General features: G+C 41.6%; 2 protein-coding genes across 2 annotated transcripts in view; one reads left to right on the plus strand and one right to left on the minus strand.

Moving 5' to 3' along the window:
* Window positions 1–19,891, minus strand: part of odr4 (odr-4 GPCR localization factor homolog) — a 47,480-nt gene that overhangs the window by 10,241 nt on the left and 17,348 nt on the right. The gene's annotated exons all lie outside the window — the stretch shown is intronic.
* Window positions 9,574–19,455, plus strand: dusp12 (dual specificity phosphatase 12). Its single transcript, XM_057057700.1, has 8 exons — window positions 9,574–11,050; window positions 11,391–11,655; window positions 12,618–12,731; window positions 13,066–13,187; window positions 14,873–14,960; window positions 15,067–15,158; window positions 18,661–18,740; window positions 18,870–19,455. Exons 2-8 carry the CDS (start codon window positions 11,393–11,395, stop codon window positions 19,011–19,013), a joined length of 903 nt encoding a protein of 300 aa, XP_056913680.1. The 5' UTR covers window positions 9,574–11,050; window positions 11,391–11,392; the 3' UTR covers window positions 19,014–19,455.

Genomic DNA, 19,891 nt, shown 5'->3' on the forward strand with positions numbered 1-19,891 from the left:
CTCGTGATGAAAGGTCTTTCACTTCGGACGTCTTTTGACTCCGGCTGCCCGCAGACTTCGGCGTTCGGTCGTCCCACGGCGCTCCTCTCCAGGTCTTGGGATCCGGCTCGAAGGACCAATTTTTGTGAGGGTGATGGTCACCCGCGCTGTTCGTTTACTAGACTCAGATCAACCACACAAACAACAGGAAGCCTTGCAAGGGAGAGCTGACGAGCAGTTCAAGCTTCCTCTCTCAACTCCGTCCGTCTGCTGCTCGCTCTCCTCTTTTATTTGGTGCACACAAAATTTGTATCAATCTGACCTCATGATTCCTTCTCCTCCTATCTCTACGACTTCCTCGTGTCCTTGAACATGGTACCTCCCAGTGCTGGGTACATAACAGCTTCAATACTTGATTCAAACACTCATACATTCCTTTTCTTAAACATTCCTTAAACACTCTAAATCTACTCACTATAGCATTTAAACGATAACAACAATAATTCTTCTCACAGGAGGAAATGGCAGGAGTATTGGGACAGAGAGTGTAAAGGTCAACAGTTTTATAATATACAAAAGAATGTAGGAGAAATGAAGAAAATCCATAGAAGCCATAAGGAAGAACACATAATTTCACAAATGAGATTTGAGCATATGGGATTAATTGACACTTGGACCAATCCTTTTCACTTTGTATATGCTTCCCTTAGGAAAGATTATTTGGCAGCATTGAATAAATTTTCATTGTTATGCTGACAACACTCAGCTATATCGATCCATGAATCCAGAGGAGACAGAGCAATTAGTGAAGCTTCAGACCTGTCTTAAAGACATAAAGTCTTGGATGTCCTCTAATTTCCTTCTCCTTAATTCAGGAAAAACTGAGGTCATGGTGTCTGGTTCTGAACCTCGAAGGGATAGATTAGATTACATTATCACTCTGGATGGTATCTCCTTAGCCTCTAGTCTCTCTGTGAGGGATCTTGGAGTAACTTTTGAACAAAATCTGTCCTTTAACTAACACATCAAAATAGTCTCTAGAAGTGCATTTCTTCACCTGATAAACATCGCAAAGATCAGGAAACTACTGAAGTGGCATGATGCTGAAAAGTTAGTCCATGCATTTGTTACTTCCAGGCTGGACTATTGTAATTCTTTATTATTTATTAACTCTTTAAGAAGCCTCCAGGTGATCCAAAATGCTGCAGCTAGAGTTCTGACAGGTATTGACAAAAGAGATCACATAACTCCTGTACTGGCGTCTCTTCATTGGCTGCCCATTAAATTTAGAATAATTTTTAAAATTCTTCTTCTGACCTATAAGGTCCTCAGAGGCCTAGCTCCATCCTACCTGGAGGAGCTAGTGACACCTTATCATCAAAATAGATTGCTCCGCTCTCAGAATGCTGGTCTACTTGTGGTTCTCATAGTCTCTAGGGGTAGAAAGGGGGGCCGAGCATTTAGCTACCAGGCCCCCCTGCTGTGGAACCAGCTCCCTCTCCTGGTACAGGAGGCTGACTCCATCTCTACTTTTAAGATTAGACTTAAAACCTACCTCTTTTAAAAAGCTTATTGTCACTAATTCTGTAGTTCCAGTTACTATGATAGACAGAAAAATTATCATACTTAGGGGGTCGTCTAATTATTAGGTTAACATCTTAGTTATGCTGCTATAGGCTGAGGCTGCCGGGGTCCAGAACCATGATCACCTGACAGGCCTCTGTCACCCCACTGGGTCATGGTCTCCTCTCCTCCTCACCAAGTAGATTAGTGATGTTGTTTCTTGTCTAGTTTTTCTGCCCCCCCCCCCCCCCCCCCCCCCCCCTTCCCCTGTATTCATCTACAGGTATCGCTGCCTTCATAAGCCGTTTACTGACCTACTGACCTCCGACCCCACTGACCCACCCAACCTGACTCTACTGGCAGCTTATTTGCTCAAGGTTTCTTCCTGTTAAAGCGGAGTTTTTCCTTGCCACTGTTGCTTGTTTAGGGTCAGGCCCTGGGATTCTGTAAAGCACCTAAAAACAATTTTGATTGTAACAGACACTATATAAATAAAGACTGATTGATTGATTGTTTGATTGATTCAATCGATTGACACAGATTGATTCAATCGATTGACACAGTTTTTATGATACAGGAAACATGACATGGGAAATTGTGAACAGTGCGAGGTGTGGGAAATTGGGGAACATGTCTAGTGTGCTTAAATTTGCTCAAAAAGCAACATGTTGGAAGGAGAGCACAGGGGTGGCCATTTAGGATTATTAGTGAACAGAAATGGGGAAAATTAATGGAGAAGATGATATCGATAGGTTACTGTGCAGGTATGCTAGAGTGCAGGTATGCTAGGAGTGTCTGTGCCAGTATGCTAGAAGCTCCAAGGAAAGCTATTAAGGAAAAGGAGTTTTGCAAATCAATAGGAAGGGAGACAGAAATCTCAAGAGTCTGGGGAATGATAAGAAGAATGAATGGAGTTTAAAAGGATTTTTTTTATCGTGTTAAAAGATGGGTAAGTAACAGCAATAAAGGATAGAAAGAATAGGAAATAAAATTTCTTGGAGTGTAACAATTGAGAATGGAACACCACGGGGTAGTATTGTGAGCCCATTTTTATTTTCTGTAATGATAAATGATGTGTTTGCAGAGATGGGGATGGGGTGCTCTTTATTTGTGGATGATGGAACACGCTGGTAGAGGGGTGGAATTTGCAGTTCATTTTAGATAAAATGCAAGAGGCTATTCTAAAAATAGAGAAGTGGGCAAACAATGGGGTTTTGGGTTTTCAGCCCATAAGACAAAAACAATGCTTTCTTTGCGAATGAAAGCTAGTAGGGAGATTAAGTTAAAATTATATCATCTTGAACTAGAAAAGGTTAAGCATTTTAAGAATTTAGGGGTATGGTTCGATGAAAAGGGCAGTTCATATTCAGAAAATTGTTGATAAGTATAAAAAACAGTTTCGGATGGACAGTGACAGAAAAGGCAAAACAACTACAAATATGTCAACTACACATAAGTACAACAGTGCCATTGCCAGTTATTCAACCCTGGCTACTTCCTCTTGCTACAATAGACCAGCACATCAAAGAACTCACAAAATAAGACGGGGTTAGGTGTATTTGTACCAGAGTTTGGTGGTTTAATGGGCAAGAGAACTGATGTCAATTTGTCAGTTTTCACAGGAGAAATGAAAAAACAAAAAAACAGTAAGATCTAAGACCGATGAGGGTGGTTATGTTCAGATTCAAGCTCAGCTCTTGCAAATTTACCTAACAATCGTTCAGATATAGACCAGATATTCTATTAGAAATACAGCTGACACTTTACAGAATTCAGATGTTTTATATCATTTTTGATTGGGTACCAGGTGCACATTAGGGTGACAGAAAATGAAATGGCAGACAAAATAGCTAGAAAAAAATGGTAATATAGATTTAAAAGTTAGTAGTCGTAGGAAAGAAGTCATAAGTACAAATTAATGGAGAAGTGGCAACAATAGTGGGAGGAAGAAAGGAAAGGAAGGTGGTATTATGGAATCTAGAGAAAGGTGGGGTAATGAGGTGTACAGGGAGAGACAGGAGGGAGGAGGTGGCCATCACGGGACTAAGATTTGGGCACTGTGGAAATTTACTGTGAAATCTACTGTGAAACTTACTATGTAGCACAAGCTTATCACGTAACCTTGAATCACTAGAACTGACTTTTGCATGTGCTGAAGAATGTGCGGGCATTTAATCACACTTCCTGGTGCCACCTTGTGACTGACTCATGAGGTACCGGAACTTATGTAGAACATAATCATATAAGGTAATATGATGTAAATCACATGATAATCTGACCACTGTTGCTAACTTTAATGCTGGATATAAACCAATGCCCAAAAAGGTCCAGCGCGCTTTTACCTGTTGGTAGATTGAGAATGTTTCTCTCGTATTGTGAAAAGGCCCAAAATTGTGTTTAATACCATTTTAGAAGATCACCGACTCTGGTCGTTTCACGGTCCGAACCTACGAAACAGATTTGCAAAAGAAAATTGCGACTACAAAGGGACTGCTCCTTTTACGAGTAGTCCGTGGACCTAGACCATTATTGGGATGAACGAGACTTGTCTTCACCACAACTCCTAGTTTCAGCGCCTGAACATCATAGAGAAAGGTAAGCACTGCCTGTTTTATCAAAACGCGGCTTTGTAGTGAAGTCAGGTTTTGTGCTAAATATTGTGACCAACAGAGAGTTACTGACCTGTCAGAAATTTTGTGTGCCTTCAGGTGTTCTAGGCGCTTCCTAGATAAAAAGTGTGTTTTGTGTGCCATCTGGTGTTCTGGGTGTTCCTGGAACTTAAGTGTGTGCTTTTGGGCGTTTTAGGTGTTCCTAGAATAAGAGTGTGTGCCTTCGGGTGTTTTGGGTGTTCTTCAAAACAAGGGAAAGTTGTGGGGGGGTGTTTCGAGTGTCTTGTACAGTTGTAAACAGTTGTAAAAGTTTTTAAAAGTTGGACAATGAGTGGAGAAAAGGGTGCGCCCGGTGGAGAAAAATCACCGTTAAAGGTGCTCCTCAATAGACAATTGAACAGAACTCTGGACAAAGAAAAAGAAAGAATGTTGAAAAAACATAAGGAGTTTGTCCATGAGTGTGGTGTGAGATTTAAAGGGAGAGGCGAGAATGGCACGAGTCAGCAGCTGCCGCAGCTGGTGGAGAGTCAGATAAAAAGAGCAAGTGTGTTGACAAAAAGTAAATGGAAAAAAAAGCGCAGCGTGTAGATGAAGTTAAATGCATGGCGCAAGCGTTAAGAGATGTTTACACAACTAAAATGGCAGCAGATCATTTTCACAAAGAGAGAGAGAAAAGGCAGCCAATAGTGGACAAAAAACCACCTGTAGATGTTCCTCCACCATATGTTCTGCCCCCAGCTGCTTCCCTTTACCCTGTAATAGTAGGAGGCACAGCTCAACTGGCAGGAGGAAATATAGATTTTGAAAATCAAAACCACCTTGCAAAAGGAGGCAGAGACTTGAGTGCGCAGCCGGCTGCTCCCCCATCATCTGCTACAAACGAATTCGCGTTCTCACCCATTTGCATTGAAAACCACACTTGAGTGGGAAAATGACGCATGGGTGAAGAGAAAGAAACACAGCATTATTTTGGATCCCATTGAACAGAAAGCCCCACCATGCACAAGATTTATAGCAGCCCTAGCAAAGACAGTCCAGAAAACTGAGATGGTTGTTCAAAAACACCAGCTCTTTATTAACACTGACCATGCAGTTTCTTCATAGAATCATCGGCATTCTCCATCACACCCAGACGGGAAAGCAGAGTCATCAAAGTCCTAAGGCAGCCACACATAGCTTAAAAAATGACAAAATTAACATGGCAACAAAAATGAAAATGAAGCCCACACATGACTGCAGTCAGGAAACAGTCAGAGTGTCAAAAGCAAGACCAGACGTCCAGGCAAGCCCCCTCCCTGAGTCATGCGACCCAGTTAATCTGTACATAGATGGAAGCTGACACAGGACAGACACAGGCCTTTTGGCCGGATTTGCAGTGGTGAGCTGCCAAAATGGAGAATTTGTGATCGAGGCCAATGGCCCAGTAGAGCCACCATTTGCCCAAAGAGCAGAGCTGAAAGCTCTACATGAAGCCCTCTTGTGGTCCAAGAACAAGAATGTAAATATTTATACTGATTCAGCTTTTTGTTATTTTGTTGTTGAGATTTAGGATGTTGGGTCAGAAATGGGTGGAAAAACTGCAGCTGGCGGCCCACAAAAACACGAAGATTTAGCCAGAGGCATCTTAAAAGCCCTGTGAGGACCCAAAAGACTTGCTGTAATAAAAATAGCTGCTCATACAGGAGATAAATTGCTCCATGGAATTGGTAATGAAGGAGCAGATAGAGCAGCCAAACAGGCTGCAGGTCTTAATGTAGAAAACATTATACCTCTTGTAGAAGTGGCAGAAGAGAAAGCCCAAGAAATAAGACTCCTCTCAATGCATGAGTGGGGCATTGCGCAAGCGACATTTTCAAAAGAAGAGCAGGAGTTATGGAGCCAGCATGGAGCATCTGTAACTTCTATTGCGATAGCAACAGGGGTGAATAAGTCTATCTATGGCGGAACGAAAATGGACTAGTGGTGGTACCCGAGAGGTACCTGATGGACATGTGCCAAGAAGCACATAGTCCTGCACATGTAGGGATTGATGCCATGAAAAGACTGTAGAAATTTCTGGCATCCCAAGCTGCAAACTGTTTTGACAAATGTTGCACTCAAATGCAGGATCTGCACACAGTACAATTCCCGGCCTGGTGTGCAACTTTCCCCAGGACTATTACCAGCTCCTAAAACAACTGGAGAATAAATCCTAATGGATTTCACAGACATGGGAGACCGGGTAAGGGGTAAACGTTATCTACTGGTAATAGTGGACGTCTACTCTGGTTGGTCCGAAGCGTATCCTACTGCAAAAGAGGATGCGGAAGCAGTGATTAAAGCATTGATCGACCACTACATTCTAAATCATGGGTTCCCAATACGCATCAGATCAGATAATAGGACCCACTTTAAAAATAAACACCGGGAAAAAGTAGAAAAAATGATGGGTCTCAAACACAGCTATGGGACGGTATATCACCCTCAGTCCCAAGGAAAAGTTGAGAGAATGAACCAAAACATTAAAAACAAATTGGCAAAAACAATGGCTACGACAGGCCTAAACTGGGTAGATGCCCTGCCACTAGTATTAATGACTATCAGGTACTCAGTGAACAGGATGACAGGGTTCACTCCCTTTGAGCTCCAACATGGGCGTCCTTTCCCAAGACCCTGGAGCGCCGTGGGACCACCAACATCCTACAACACAAAGGTAATGTACAAAATCCTTAAGCACCTCTCTACCAGTCTATCTCTGCAGGCCCCACCCACTGTGGAAGAGAGACCGTGTGACCTGACCACTGAAAAAGAGTTCCTCCTGAAAGCTTTCAAGCGTAAGTAGCAGGAGCCTCATTGGACTGGTCCCTTCAAAGTCGTCGCTCAGACCAACACTGCCGTCCGATTTGAGGGCAAAGGATCCACCTGGTATCACCTCTCTCAGGACATCCGTGGATAAAGCAACAAAGGGGTCTGCAACGTCAGAAACCCCTGACGCGAAACAGGTAAAGTGCTAGTAACCTCTCCCTGCAACGATGGAAGACATTGAGCCGTCTGACCTGGAACCCAAAGAAGAGCCTTCATCTAGACCATCAAGTAGACCAACAAGACCGCATGTTTCGAAAAAGATTGTGTGTTTTAACGGTTGTTATCTTAGTTGCCTAGTCACAGACATAATCATTATTGTTGCACTGATTTCACTTGCCACCACTCTCGTTCACAAATCAGAGCTGTTGAGAATTGTCTTTATCTTGTTATGTGTTTCACCATATGTTTCTGTCTTCTCTTAGAAGTTAGGCAAGGTAGACTCATTGGTAAATGTAATAAAGAACAGAGACATTCCATTTGCAGGATTGTTGTTTGTTCTATTGTTATCTCAGGAGCCAGTCAGGCAGGGGGTGTCAAACACTCATTGTAAACGCGACATCAGGGGGGTTGATGATCACATTTGCATGAAGAATGGGATCTGGCTACCTGGGAAAACAATGGAAAAGAAGAACTCTACCAACACCAAATGGGACTGGAGGAAGAGGACGAGGCCATCCCAGCAGGGGATCTGGATTGGATGTGAATTTGCATGTGTGTTACTATAAAAGACTGGGCCAAGGGATAGTTAGGTTGTCAGACTTCATGCCCTGACAGTTGACTCTGTTGTTGCTAGGGTTATGAACTGGCCTGGAGCTCTGTAATATTTGTATCTGGAATTGGTTCTATTGTTAAATACATTTTGAAATTGGTACATTTCTTCTCGAAGTCTTCATTCAAAGAACACGCGGATCGGCAGCTACACTTGAAAGGTATCGCGATCCAACAGAGCATAGCAAAAAAGGGCGTAGTACCGCCTCATCCAACACATTGGCTGATGACACACCTCCTGCCTGTACCTTGAACTACACCCTAGGCTCCTCAACCACATTCCAATTCGACTTATGCAGCATCATACATTGCGGCGCAGATCCTTGGAAGTGGAGGGGCCATGACGTATATCTCTGTCCCTTTGTGTGGGGAGTCCCATCCGCAGCAAAATGGTGCCCCAAATGCAGCGATGCATGGTTATCCACAGATCCTCGTGGAGCTACCTGGTTGACTAAGCAATACAATGAACCTTGGTGTTCAACCCAAAGTGGCATGTCCCTAGCAAGAGGGCTAGTGAATACTGGAGGTCAGAAGAACCCGGTCCTATTATCACTTACTGCTATTTCAAGAAACCTATGGAGTACTAAGGCCATAGCCAGGTCCTATTGTGGGCCTGACAACACCTCTATGTATTTCATCATAGGCGTAGATGTATCTGGAAATGATCCCATGGGCTTGCTTAGAATTAGTTTACGTTCACATGTAAAGCTAAATACTGATGCCACACCTGCGCCACTCCCAACACATGCCTCTCGCTAAAATGGGGACAGTCCTTTTGTAATCACGACTGACTACACACAAATCACTCCAGTCGAGTTGTTGTCTTTAAACACAGGTTATACTGATTTCAATCTGTGGCTAGATTGGCTGATGAACGAAGCAAGAACCCACATGAATGGTAGTTGCATCACCTGTGCATCAGCCAGACCACACCTATTCACTGAACCAGCACCCTTACACCTGGACGACAGCTGGAGCTACAACTGTATGCTAGCCCTAACGAGAGAAGTCACGCCTACAACCTGTGTTACCCATGCCTCAGTATTCCTACCAATTACCAATAAGACTACAACGGGGCCATTCCGGTCCCACAGGGGGCCTCCAAATAGCTACATATATTTTAATTTTACAGGATCCATGGTGGCATTTCCCCAAATTGGTACAATATGTCTCAACCCGGTAACGCCTCACTAATCAGCCCCTTACCACACGCAGGTCTATTTTGGTATTGCGGCAATCATTTACGCACATTCATTCCCACTGGAAGTACAGGCAACTGCGCTATGGTTCGAATGGCAGCCCCATTAACACTCTTAGGCAATAAAACTGTCCACAGGGTCAGCACAACTTCTAGCGCTCTCACTGCAAGACACCGGTGATACATTCTTACTAGGCGAACAGCTGAGGAACAGGGCTACTCCTCTCATTTTGATCTTTCTCTAAATTCCCCCACCTATATTGAAGCAATAGGGGTAGCATGTGGTATTCCAGATGAATACAAATTGGCTGATCAAGTGGCAGCAGGCTTCGAAAACATCCCTCTTGTCTCCGCAATATTTCCTGTTACACCAAACAAAAATGTAGACAGAATCAATTATGCGCATTACAATGTTCAAAGATTGGCAAATCTGACCAGAGACGCCGTAGAAAGACTCTCTGAACAATTGGCAGCCACCTCCCTCATGGCAGTTCAAAACCGTATGGCCCTCGACGTGCTCCTGGCTGAAAAAGGCGGAGTATGCTCAATGTTTGGAAACATGTGTTGTACTTTTATTCCAAATAACACAGCTCTGTAACCATAGCGTTGGAAGGCTTGTGTACCCTGTCTAATGAAATGGCAGAACATTCTGGCATAGAGAATCCTCTGGATAAGTGGTTCACTGGGATTTTTGGTAAGTGGAAAAATCTTATTTTAGCCTTGTGTACTTCGTTAGCTACATTTTGGCTGTTATTTTGGCATATGGCTGTTACTGTGTACCATGTATTTGCATGCTTTGTGTTCGTTTCATTTCAGCTACTCTAGAAAAGGGCAGTGGACCCCCCACTGCCGATGCACTAATGCCCCTGCTATCCGCAGACCCTGGAGGTCATCAGTCAGAGGGTGTTGAAGAAGCGGCTGTTACCTTAATGTATATGTCCTCTTTCAGAGGCCAACAGGGGGAAATGTGAAAATTTACTGTGAAATTTGCTGTGAAACTTACTATGTAGCACAAGCTTATCTTTTAACCTTGAATCACTAGAACTGACTTATGCATGTGCTTAAGAATGTGCGTATGTGCCGGCATTTAATCACACTTCCTGGTGCCACCTTGTGACTGGCTCATGAGGTACCGGAACTTACGTAGAACATAATCGTATAAGGTGATAAAATGGCGTCGTCCGTAAATCACATGATCATCCGACCACTGTTGCTAACTTTTCTGCTGGATATAAACCAGCGCCCCAAAAGGTCCAGCGCGCTCTTTACCTGTTGGTAGATGGAGAATGTTTCTCTCTCCTAACCCTAACCCACAATTGTGTTTAATAAACTTTTTTTTTTTTACTGAAGATCACCGACTCTCATTTCACGGTCCGAAACTACGAAACAGATTTGCAACAGCACACAGGATTAAATAACACATTGTATAAAATACGAAAACACAGCACGAGTGGATGTCACTACTGTGTTGAGGAAAAGTCATCAGAGCATATCTTAGTACGCTGTAGAAAATACAAATTGCATAAAAAGCGAATGATCCAGGAATTTAATAAACAGTACAGTTGAATGTAAGGGATATTTCTGATGGAGCAGTTCAGAGAGTAAGGGCGTTAGAATTGTGCTAAGGTTTTTGAGAGGGACTAAGTTGAAAGTGAGAATATAGGGTTTGTGGGTTTTATTTTGTGGGTCTCATTTATTTTTTTTAACCGGTATCATGTATTATTTAACCAGTCGGTGCCGGTAATGCACTCGAACATTGCCAACCGCCATGTCCAAACCAAACACTGGTCCCCTATTCACTACTAACTAGCTGCACTAGTGCACTATTTGTATACATTGAAATTATTGTCGTATAACAAGAGCAACAATTAGTGGAACTAAATAGTGATTCCGCCTGTTTCTGCACGGACGATAATAAAGGCGTTCCATGTGTACTGAACCGTTTCACGTGTATTTTTTATACCCATCGCTTTAGTTTTGAAACAATATTCTCTGTTAATCTATGATACTGTTATTCGGTAGCGACTACATCCCTTCACGTGAATCACCAGGTTTTTTTTTTTTTGAAGCAACAACATCTCACAAGAAGGTGAGGGTCTATGTTTTTGTTTTGGTCTCTCATTAATGCGATTTAAAAAACAAAACAACAATCAACTATTGGGGATTACATGTTTATCCTTGTGGTTGCTTGAAGACGTTAAACGCTAAATCCAAGAGCCTCTCGGAACAAGAGGATTCTTCAAGAAACCAAAAGGAAGTCTGGCTGAGTTATGTCAAAAATTCTCACACCAAAAGTATTGGTGTGAGAATAATCGATTATTTACTAAATCCCCTTAAAACCTGTCACCAACAAGTAGCACAAAAACATAACACAGCCAGGCATCTTAACCATTCGACAAAATCTAATATTGCATTATCTCTCTTTGCAGTCATGCTACTGGTGGACCAGGGTCTATATATCGGTACTGTGGCTGACCTCAATGACAGTCAGGCGTTGACTGATGCAGCTGTAACTCATGTGCTTTCTGTGGACTCCGTTGACCCTACCCCTCTGCTTCCTCCCAGTGCAAAAATCTGTAATAAATGGATTAATGTTTTAGATGTAGAAACATCTGACCTCCTTAGTTACATGGACATCTGCTTCCTCTTCCTTCGGGAGGCTGTGGACACGGGTGGGGCTGCACTTGTTCATTGGTAAGTTAGACATAAATGAAAATGTTTCCATTACTGTAAGGAAATAATCATTATTAACATATCTGTGATACAACCTTCAATAACTACAGTAGTAGTTATGTGACAGTGGTAGGTCAGTTTGTAGGGAACTGGGCTGAGAAGTGAAGGGTTCTTGTTTGAAGCCCCAATGTAGACACAACATGAAGATTGTCCTGGTAATAGGGGGAGGTACCTTCAGAACCCTGCCAAGGTAACCTTGAGCAAGGTACCGAACCCCGAAATGCTCACATAGGGCCCTGCCATCGCCCTTATGCAGCGTGACCCTGAAGACAAGAGTAGCATTTAACAAATAAAGCGCAGAAAATATACCTTTGCAATGAGTATTTCAATAAACAAAGTAAAACAAATACACTACATTCACCTATATAATGTATAGTTGATGTATACTGACTGCCTGTTAAAGTCACAGTGCGGGTACAAATTACATCCAAGCCTTTGTCAGATCTTGGCTGCAAAAAGAAAATGAATGAAACTGAATAGGAGTCAAACATTAATGATTAAAGAATAATAATTCAAAGCAAGCTTGAATATTTTATATATTTTGGTCTAGGTAATTTATACTACTAAATATTATGAACTTGTTTTACTATTAGCATTTATTAGTTAAATTCAAACTATTTTCTTCAATTAAACAGGCATGTCAACACATGTTTTACCATTTATCCCTTCATTTAACATCCCTTGATTTATTATAAACTGGCAAGTTGAATATGTCCAAATTTCAGTATGTTGTGACTACATTTATAAAAAATGCTCTCACCAAGAAATGAGGAAGTCACACCTTTTTCCCCCTCTTACGAAGATTAAAAACTGTCCCTGGTGTAGTGCATCTCTACGTGACCATTTGTGTAGCTTGTGTTGCAGTGTGCTTTTTCCATTCCAATTTATAACCCCTGCACTTTGCTTTACTTTGTGTGTCCCAGCCAAGCTGGTCGTAGCCGCAGTGCAACCATCGTTACTGCTTATCTAATGAAGAAATACCAGCTAAGCTTCCCCGAGGCCTACCACAGACTTATGGTGGTGAAAAAAGATGTTGCGTAAGTGGTTTGTGAATGTTAGATGAACAAATTCAACAAATTGCACTCAATACACTGTCTCTCTCTCTCTCCTCTCTCTCTCTCTCTCTATATATATATGGATGGATGGATGGATGGATGACGGATGGATGGATGGATGGATGGATGGATGCTTTCCTAAGTTGCGAGGCTAGCAAAAGGAGCTGGACAGTATATTATGAAAGTCACAAACATAGTTCAAAGTTCCAATGCATGTATGTGCATGTTTATATACAAGTGTATTTTTAAAAACCATTAATTATTTTTCTTACATTCTTATAAAATACTTACAACAAGGAGGGGAAATATGTTTCAGGGTCAACAGGGGGTTTGAGGAGCAGTTGTGCCTGTATGAAGCAATGCAGTGTCAAGTGGACACCTGCGATCCTCTATACAAACAGTATAGGCTGACCAAGATTGCAGAGAAGTACCCTAATGGTACACACACTCACACACACAAAAATTTATGTTTATATATGTTATAAAATACAAATACCTGTCATAAATATATATGACATAAAACTGTTAACATTGAAACTGTACATTAAATATGTACAAGCAGTGTAGTAAGAACTATTGGATTTTTATGAGTTTTCCTTAATGTTGTATGTTTTCTATCTGGGGAACCTAATGTGGCCAAAACTGCATTAGGTTAAAGATCTATATTAAATGCTTTTGACAGCATTTTTAAGTTGGTAGAGGAATAGTTTGCCAGGGCTGGATATGAGCAAAACAAACATCATAAAACAGCTGGAGTCTTTTGACACCTGCTGCAGCTTGCATGCTTTGTTTGGCTATACCGTATTTTCACGACTATAAGGCGCACCTAAAACACTGAGATTTTCTCCAAAATTTGCTGTGTGCCTTTGGTGGGTGCACTACGGTAAACGCTCCGCCAATCAATTAGCGGCACACCTACGCGTAAGGATCCCCTAAAATGGCGCCGGTCAAGCGAGACGCGTATGAATGAGGCTTACTTTAAACTGCAGGCCATCGAATATGCGGCTGAAAATGGCAATCGAGCAATCTTAGTGTTTTCGCTTTATGAGGAGGCGGCATCTCTCCATACGCGCAAGGACAACTGTTGCGCATATGAGTCTGATTCAGATGATTAAGAAGAGGAATTCGGGATGTTGGACATTGAAATAGTGCAGCTGTTTAATTCAGATACAGAAGATGAAAACGTTGATGGTTTTGTGGTGGAAGAATGAGTATTTTGTTCAATAAATGTGTCGAAACTCACTGTTTTACTTCTGTTGTCATTTTTTTACTGTATGTTTCAGCATGCGCCTAATAATACGGTGCGCCTTATGTATGTTTTAAATACAAAAATAGCACCCATAACTGAGACTGCGCCTTTTAATACAGTGCGCCTTATGGTCGTGAAAATACGGTATTTTAGTCAGTCTTGATTTGGAGTAGTGAATGTGATGTAGGATACTGAATTGTATATTGTCTCATTTTGCACAGTAAGCACTGTCATTCACTCTTAACAGAGCACTCTATCAGATGTCCTCTTCCAAGTCCTTGCCTGATTCCTCCACCCAGACCATATTCTGAAAAGAGATTATAAAATCACTAATTCTCGAGATAAGTCTTAGAGTTGAAAGGAGATTTTAACAGTTCATCTAAACCAGAAGGTGATGTGTACTAAAAGTTGGAGTCATAATGTTTAAGAAAGTGGCAGACTTCGAGATATCACAATAAGCTAGATAAGGGGTCGGCAACCCAAAATGTTGGAAGAGCCATATTGGACCAAAAAAACAAGAAACAAATCTGTCTGGAGCCGCAATGCTGTAAGTGTCTATATTAGCTGTATTAGCCTACTTTCCAAATAATAAGTAGGCTACAAATACATTATGAGCATTCATGATGAAATGTTTATTTTCCCTGTTTGTCACGTTTTCCTCTTACAGAAATTATATTAAAACAATTTCCATTTTCATATTTTTGAAAAAGCTCCAGGGAGCCACTAGAACGGCACCAAAGAGCCGCATGCGGCTCCAGAGCCGCGGGTTGCCGACCCTTGAGCTAGATCAAGGGAGGCCAGTTTTTTGTGATGAATCATTAATGCTAGGAAATCTAGACTTTATGTTGGTCTTCTGTTTTTTGTGGGAGAGCAGATCTGCACTGTGTACTCAGTGACATTTTTGCTGTTGACCCTGCCCAGTCAAACTCTTCTGATGTGTCCTATCGTTGCAGGAAATGCAGGTAATATTATTATAATATTCATTTAATAATAATATTAAAACTCTTCAGTACTTATTTTGTTATTCATCTGTTGTTTTGACACAATTTCTGGATTTTTCTTCTGTAGAACAACTCTCTTCTGTAGTTCTAATATTCTTAGTCACCTGGTGGGAAATGGATCTGTGTCTTTTGGCCATAAGAAGTCCAGTAATCTGACTGGTAAGAACTAAAACTTGCTTTGTGTCAGTTTGTGTAAGTAAAATTAAGTACGGTAACTCTTTGTTTCCTGGCAAAGTTCCTCCGTACCATTGCAATTCTCCTCTGCCTATTTCTGTTCCATTCTACTGCAATGCTGCTCCCAATCTGTGTATGGTCACCTGTTGGAATACCATGTAATCAGACTTTCTCTTTTATCTTTTATATTTAAAAAAAAAATCTTGATCAACTCTAAGATGTTTCTACACCTTGATTGGAATCTAGCTATAGTAAGTTCAAACACCTGTCTATACAGTAAAAGATATTTCAGCTGACATTGTATATTGTCCAACCAAGCCATGAGGTCAAAAGAACTGCCCCTCAACAGACAGGATTGCAAAAAAGAATTGCATTGAAGGTTCTTGAGAGCACAGTAACTTCCATTCTTCTGAAACTGAAGATATTTGGAAAAACAAGGACTCTTCTTGCTGGTCAATCAGACAGTGCTCCATATATCCTGTGTGCAGAAGGCAGGAAGTCCCAGAAGGTCAACTGTCACTGCACTCCACCAATTTTGGCTGTATGGCAGAGTGACCACATGAAAGTCCACCTGATGTTTGTAAAATCATCACCCAAAGGACTCTGACAGGGAGAAAGACAATGCTTTGGTTTGATGAAACTAAGAGTGAACTGACTTGATACCAGTCAAACCTCTGGTGACAGACTCCCATCCAGTCTAATGGAGTTTGAGAGGACCTGTAAAGAGCAAAAGCAGAATTCTGAATTATATTTTGTTCTCTTTCCTGACTTATAATTTTATATATGAAGAACCTGATTATTACCGGTATTAAGATAAATGACTTTAGCAGAAGCAACATGGAAAATTTAACATCATTGATCCAGAATTGAACTATTCACTGGCTCTTCGCAAGGCTGGAATATAAGACAAATAGCCCTAGTTTGTAGTTGGAATATACAGTTATCAAATTAGTATAAATATCCCATTGAGTCCCAGACAATTAAAAACATAATGTTTCAAAGCTGTTTTTCATCTGGCAAAATTAAAGGCAGATTACAGGGTCCCTGAGTAGTTGTTGGTTACTATCTGCAATTGTTAAGAAGTTGCAGTGATCACCAGTTGAAGTTTCTGCACAATAAGGCCCCAGCAAACATTGCTGTATTCACAGTGCAATGGTAAGCAGATCATTTTCCTTTTGTAAATATGATTTTTTTGCACTTGGACTTGAAATGAAAATGGGTGATATCTTGAAATTTGTATGACTTTAAATTATATTAACTACTTTGCATATACGTAACACCTGATTAAAAGCCTGCATAATCTAATTTAGAAAGAAATTAATTTTGTACCTGTACAAGCCGCACCTGTCTCGCATTGAAACAGGTCGCGGAAGGACTCAGCCGCAGTCTTCTGACAGCTTATTCTGCAGTTTGACTGCAGAAAGAGCAACTTTATTAAACACTGAACGGAAGACACATCAACGAAGGGAGGGCTTCAATCACACACATAACCTGGCTTATGGTGTGCAGGTGCAAACTAATTAAAACAGTAATTAAATACATCAACAACCAGAACTCAATAAACAGAACAACATTGAAAGTTGCGAAAGATAACATTTACAACGAACAAAAACAGGGTTAACACCAACCTGAACCCACAGACACACTGCCACAAAGCATGCTGGGAAATTCCCACACTGACCCTCCCCAACACGCTACACTACCTTTGCTTTTCTTTTCAAACAGTGCCTGTGACGCGGCAGTAACACAGCAGCAATACAGCAGTAACACAGCACTAACAGGGCTGGTTAAAAAAACATACCGGTAAAAGTCACTCAGATGCGGCAGTAACATAACATAACAGCAACACGGTAGCACAGCACCAACAGGGCTGGTTAAAAAAACATACCGGTAAAAGTCACCAAGAGCTGTCTTCATCTTCCTCCTGTGTACTGAAACCATGGAAGTCTTCCTCCTCAGTATCAGTTTGGAATAGCGTCAGAAATTCTTCGCCACACACTCTCTCAGTCTCTCTTTCGTTGTCGCTATCAGTGTCACTCTCATCCTGAGGTAAATTCACTCCTGAGCTTGTGCTGTCCTCTGTGTCACGCAGCAGAACGGCTTTTCGAAACCCGTTGGTGATGGTGGATTTTTTCACACCGCTCCACGCTGTCAGGATCCACTGGCAGACTTGTGCAAAAGTTGCTCTTTGCATGCGGCCAGTTTTGGTAAACGATTTCTTGCCGCTGGTCATCCAAGCCTCCCATTCAACTTGGAGGGTCACTTTAAATGCACGATTTACACTAATGTCAAGTGGCTGCAAATACTTTGTTGTACCCCCAGGAATCACAGCTGGAATGGAGTTTGTCCTCTTGATGGCTGCTTTCACAGAATCTGTAATATGGGCCCTCATGCTGTCCAAAACGACTAACACTTTTTTTGTATGAAAAAATCCTCCCGGTCGCTTGCCATAACACTCGGTCAACCATTCTTTCATTAGGCTCTCTACCATCCACCCTTTCGTGTTAACTTTCACGACAATGTCTTTCGGGAGTTTTTCTTTTGGCAGTAATCCGCTTAAAAATTACCATTGGTGGAAGCGTCATTCCGGATGCAGTGCAGCCCAAAACACAGGTGAAATGCGTCCTCTCATGGCCGCTTGTTTTCAGTGTGACAGATGCTTCACCTTTCTTGTTGACGGTCCTGGTGAGGGGCAGGTCAAATGTCAGAGGTACCTCATCCATATTTATGTTGTCGTCTGGTCCGATGGAATTCTCTGCTCTCTTTGTTTGAATGAATTTCTGAAAATTTGCGACTTGTTCCTTGTATTCGGGATGGAGTTGCTGACACAGAGTTGTCCGTGTTCTGATGGACAGACCTTTTCGTTTCATAAATCTTAGACACCACGATGGTCCTCCTTTGAAATCCTGAATTTTCTTTTCGGTGGCGATTGTTTTTGCTTTCAGTCTTATCTGCACAGTAGAAACACCTCGGCCATCTGCTCTTTGTGTGCTCACCCAGTCCTCAGGAATGTTTTCCAGTTCGGGCCACCTGCTTTTAGTACCTCTGAAAGCTTTTTTCATCTTTTTACATTGCTCCGGTTCTTCCCGCTGCCGTTTCCAGCGTCTCACCATCGATTCATTTATGTTAAGTTTACGTGCAGCAGCTCTGTTGCCTTCTTTATCAGCCAGCTTGATTGCTTTTAACTTGAAAGCTGCGTCATATGCATTTCTTCTTGCATTTTCCATAATGAGGGTCTGTTTATGCTAATTTTATTCATACACAAAGCGCAAAGTTACATTAAACTTGCGTCTTCCTCGACACATATATTCCACCTGTCTCACTCTTACCTTTTCTGCTTGAGCCCCCCTAGCGGCCGATAGAAAAAATACATAAATAAGCCGCACCGTAGAATAAGCCGCAGTGTTTAAAGTGTAGGAAAAAAGTAGCGGCTTATAGTCCGGAAATTACAGTACCTAACTTATTTATTTAAACTGTTGTGACCTAGGAGATGCTGTGTGTACATCTTACTTTATTGAACCGGTTCAGTGGATGGAACAAGCAATGCTAGGAGTGATGGATGGTCAGGTAACACAATCTCCTGTTTTTCTAAAATACAACTGTAGTCAGAAAGTTTTCAGACAGAACAGATTCTTCAGAGGTACATTACTTCATAAGCATAATTAAGTGTTACTCTCTTGTGTGTACTTCTTTTAGCTGTTGTGTCCCAAGTGTAGGTCAAAGCTGGGCTCTTTCCGCTGGTATGGTGATCAGTGTTCCTGTGGTCGTTGGGTTACTCCTGCTTTCCAGTTGCATCGCAACAGAGTGGATGAGATCCGACAACTAAAGATCCAAAAATAGCACACTTGTGCATGTGCACGCACACAACACACACAGTGGTCTATGAATAAAGTCTTATTACAATGAGTATGAGAATAAGTCATTGAGGGCATACCCCATTGGAGACATGTTGTTGCATAGTTCTGTGTGCTTCCTACCTGCACAGGTTACAATACGAGAAACTTGGCCACAATAACTCAAACTACTTGAACGCCATAAAGCATGGTGTGTGGTTTCAATACCGTGACTCTCCAAAAATCATGGAAAAACTAAGTCTCCATTCTCGCTCCAACAAAAGTGGATTTCAGTGGCTTTAATTAGTGATTCCCTCCATGTGTCCATAATTCCCAGTTCCTGCATCATTGTTATAATTCTGTAATTATTGTTCTTTGCATAGGGTTTTGCATTTTAAGTACTTTACCTGTAATTATAAAAATAAATCTACCTTTCTTTTGCTCTGAAATATGTTCATAATTTAAAGCACTGAACATCAAAATTGCAATTTCTCTCCTCCCAGACCCCTAAATAAATGAAAACATGTTTCCTGCAACAATGCTACCGTATTTTCACAACCATAAGGCGCACTGTATTATAGGGCGCACCTTCAATTAACGACATATTTTAGAACTATTTTCATACACAGGGCGCACCGTGTTATAAGGCGCATAGCATAGAAACTGAGTAGTGCCTGTGGTTTCATGACACATTAACTAGCTCGAGCTGCGCTAAAAGGAATGTCAATAAAACAGTCAGATAAGTCAGTCAAACTTTATTAATAGAATACAAACCGGCGTTCTCACAACTCCATTCACTCCCAAAATGAATAAACAGAATGAATAAATATTATTTTTCCCGAGTGACGTAGTGTTTTCGCGTAACACAGTTCGTTTAATAACAGC

The sequence above is a fragment of the Takifugu flavidus genome, chromosome 15, assembly GCF_003711565.1.
Source record: "Takifugu flavidus isolate HTHZ2018 chromosome 15, ASM371156v2, whole genome shotgun sequence".
Taxonomy (NCBI): Eukaryota; Metazoa; Chordata; class Actinopteri; order Tetraodontiformes; family Tetraodontidae; genus Takifugu; species Takifugu flavidus.

Bases quoted from the DNA above. Each gene is read 5' to 3' on its own strand.
- dusp12 (XM_057057700.1), top strand. From the start codon at position 11,393: ATGCTACTGGTGGACCAGGGTCTATATATCGGTACTGTGGCTGACCTC. The intron at 14,961-15,066 runs GTAATATTATTA...TTTCTTCTGTAG, and splicing joins TATCGTTGCAGGAAATGCAG to AACAACTCTCTTCTGTAGTT. The intron at 18,741-18,869 runs GTAACACAATCT...TACTTCTTTTAG, and splicing joins TAGGAGTGATGGATGGTCAG to CTGTTGTGTCCCAAGTGTAG.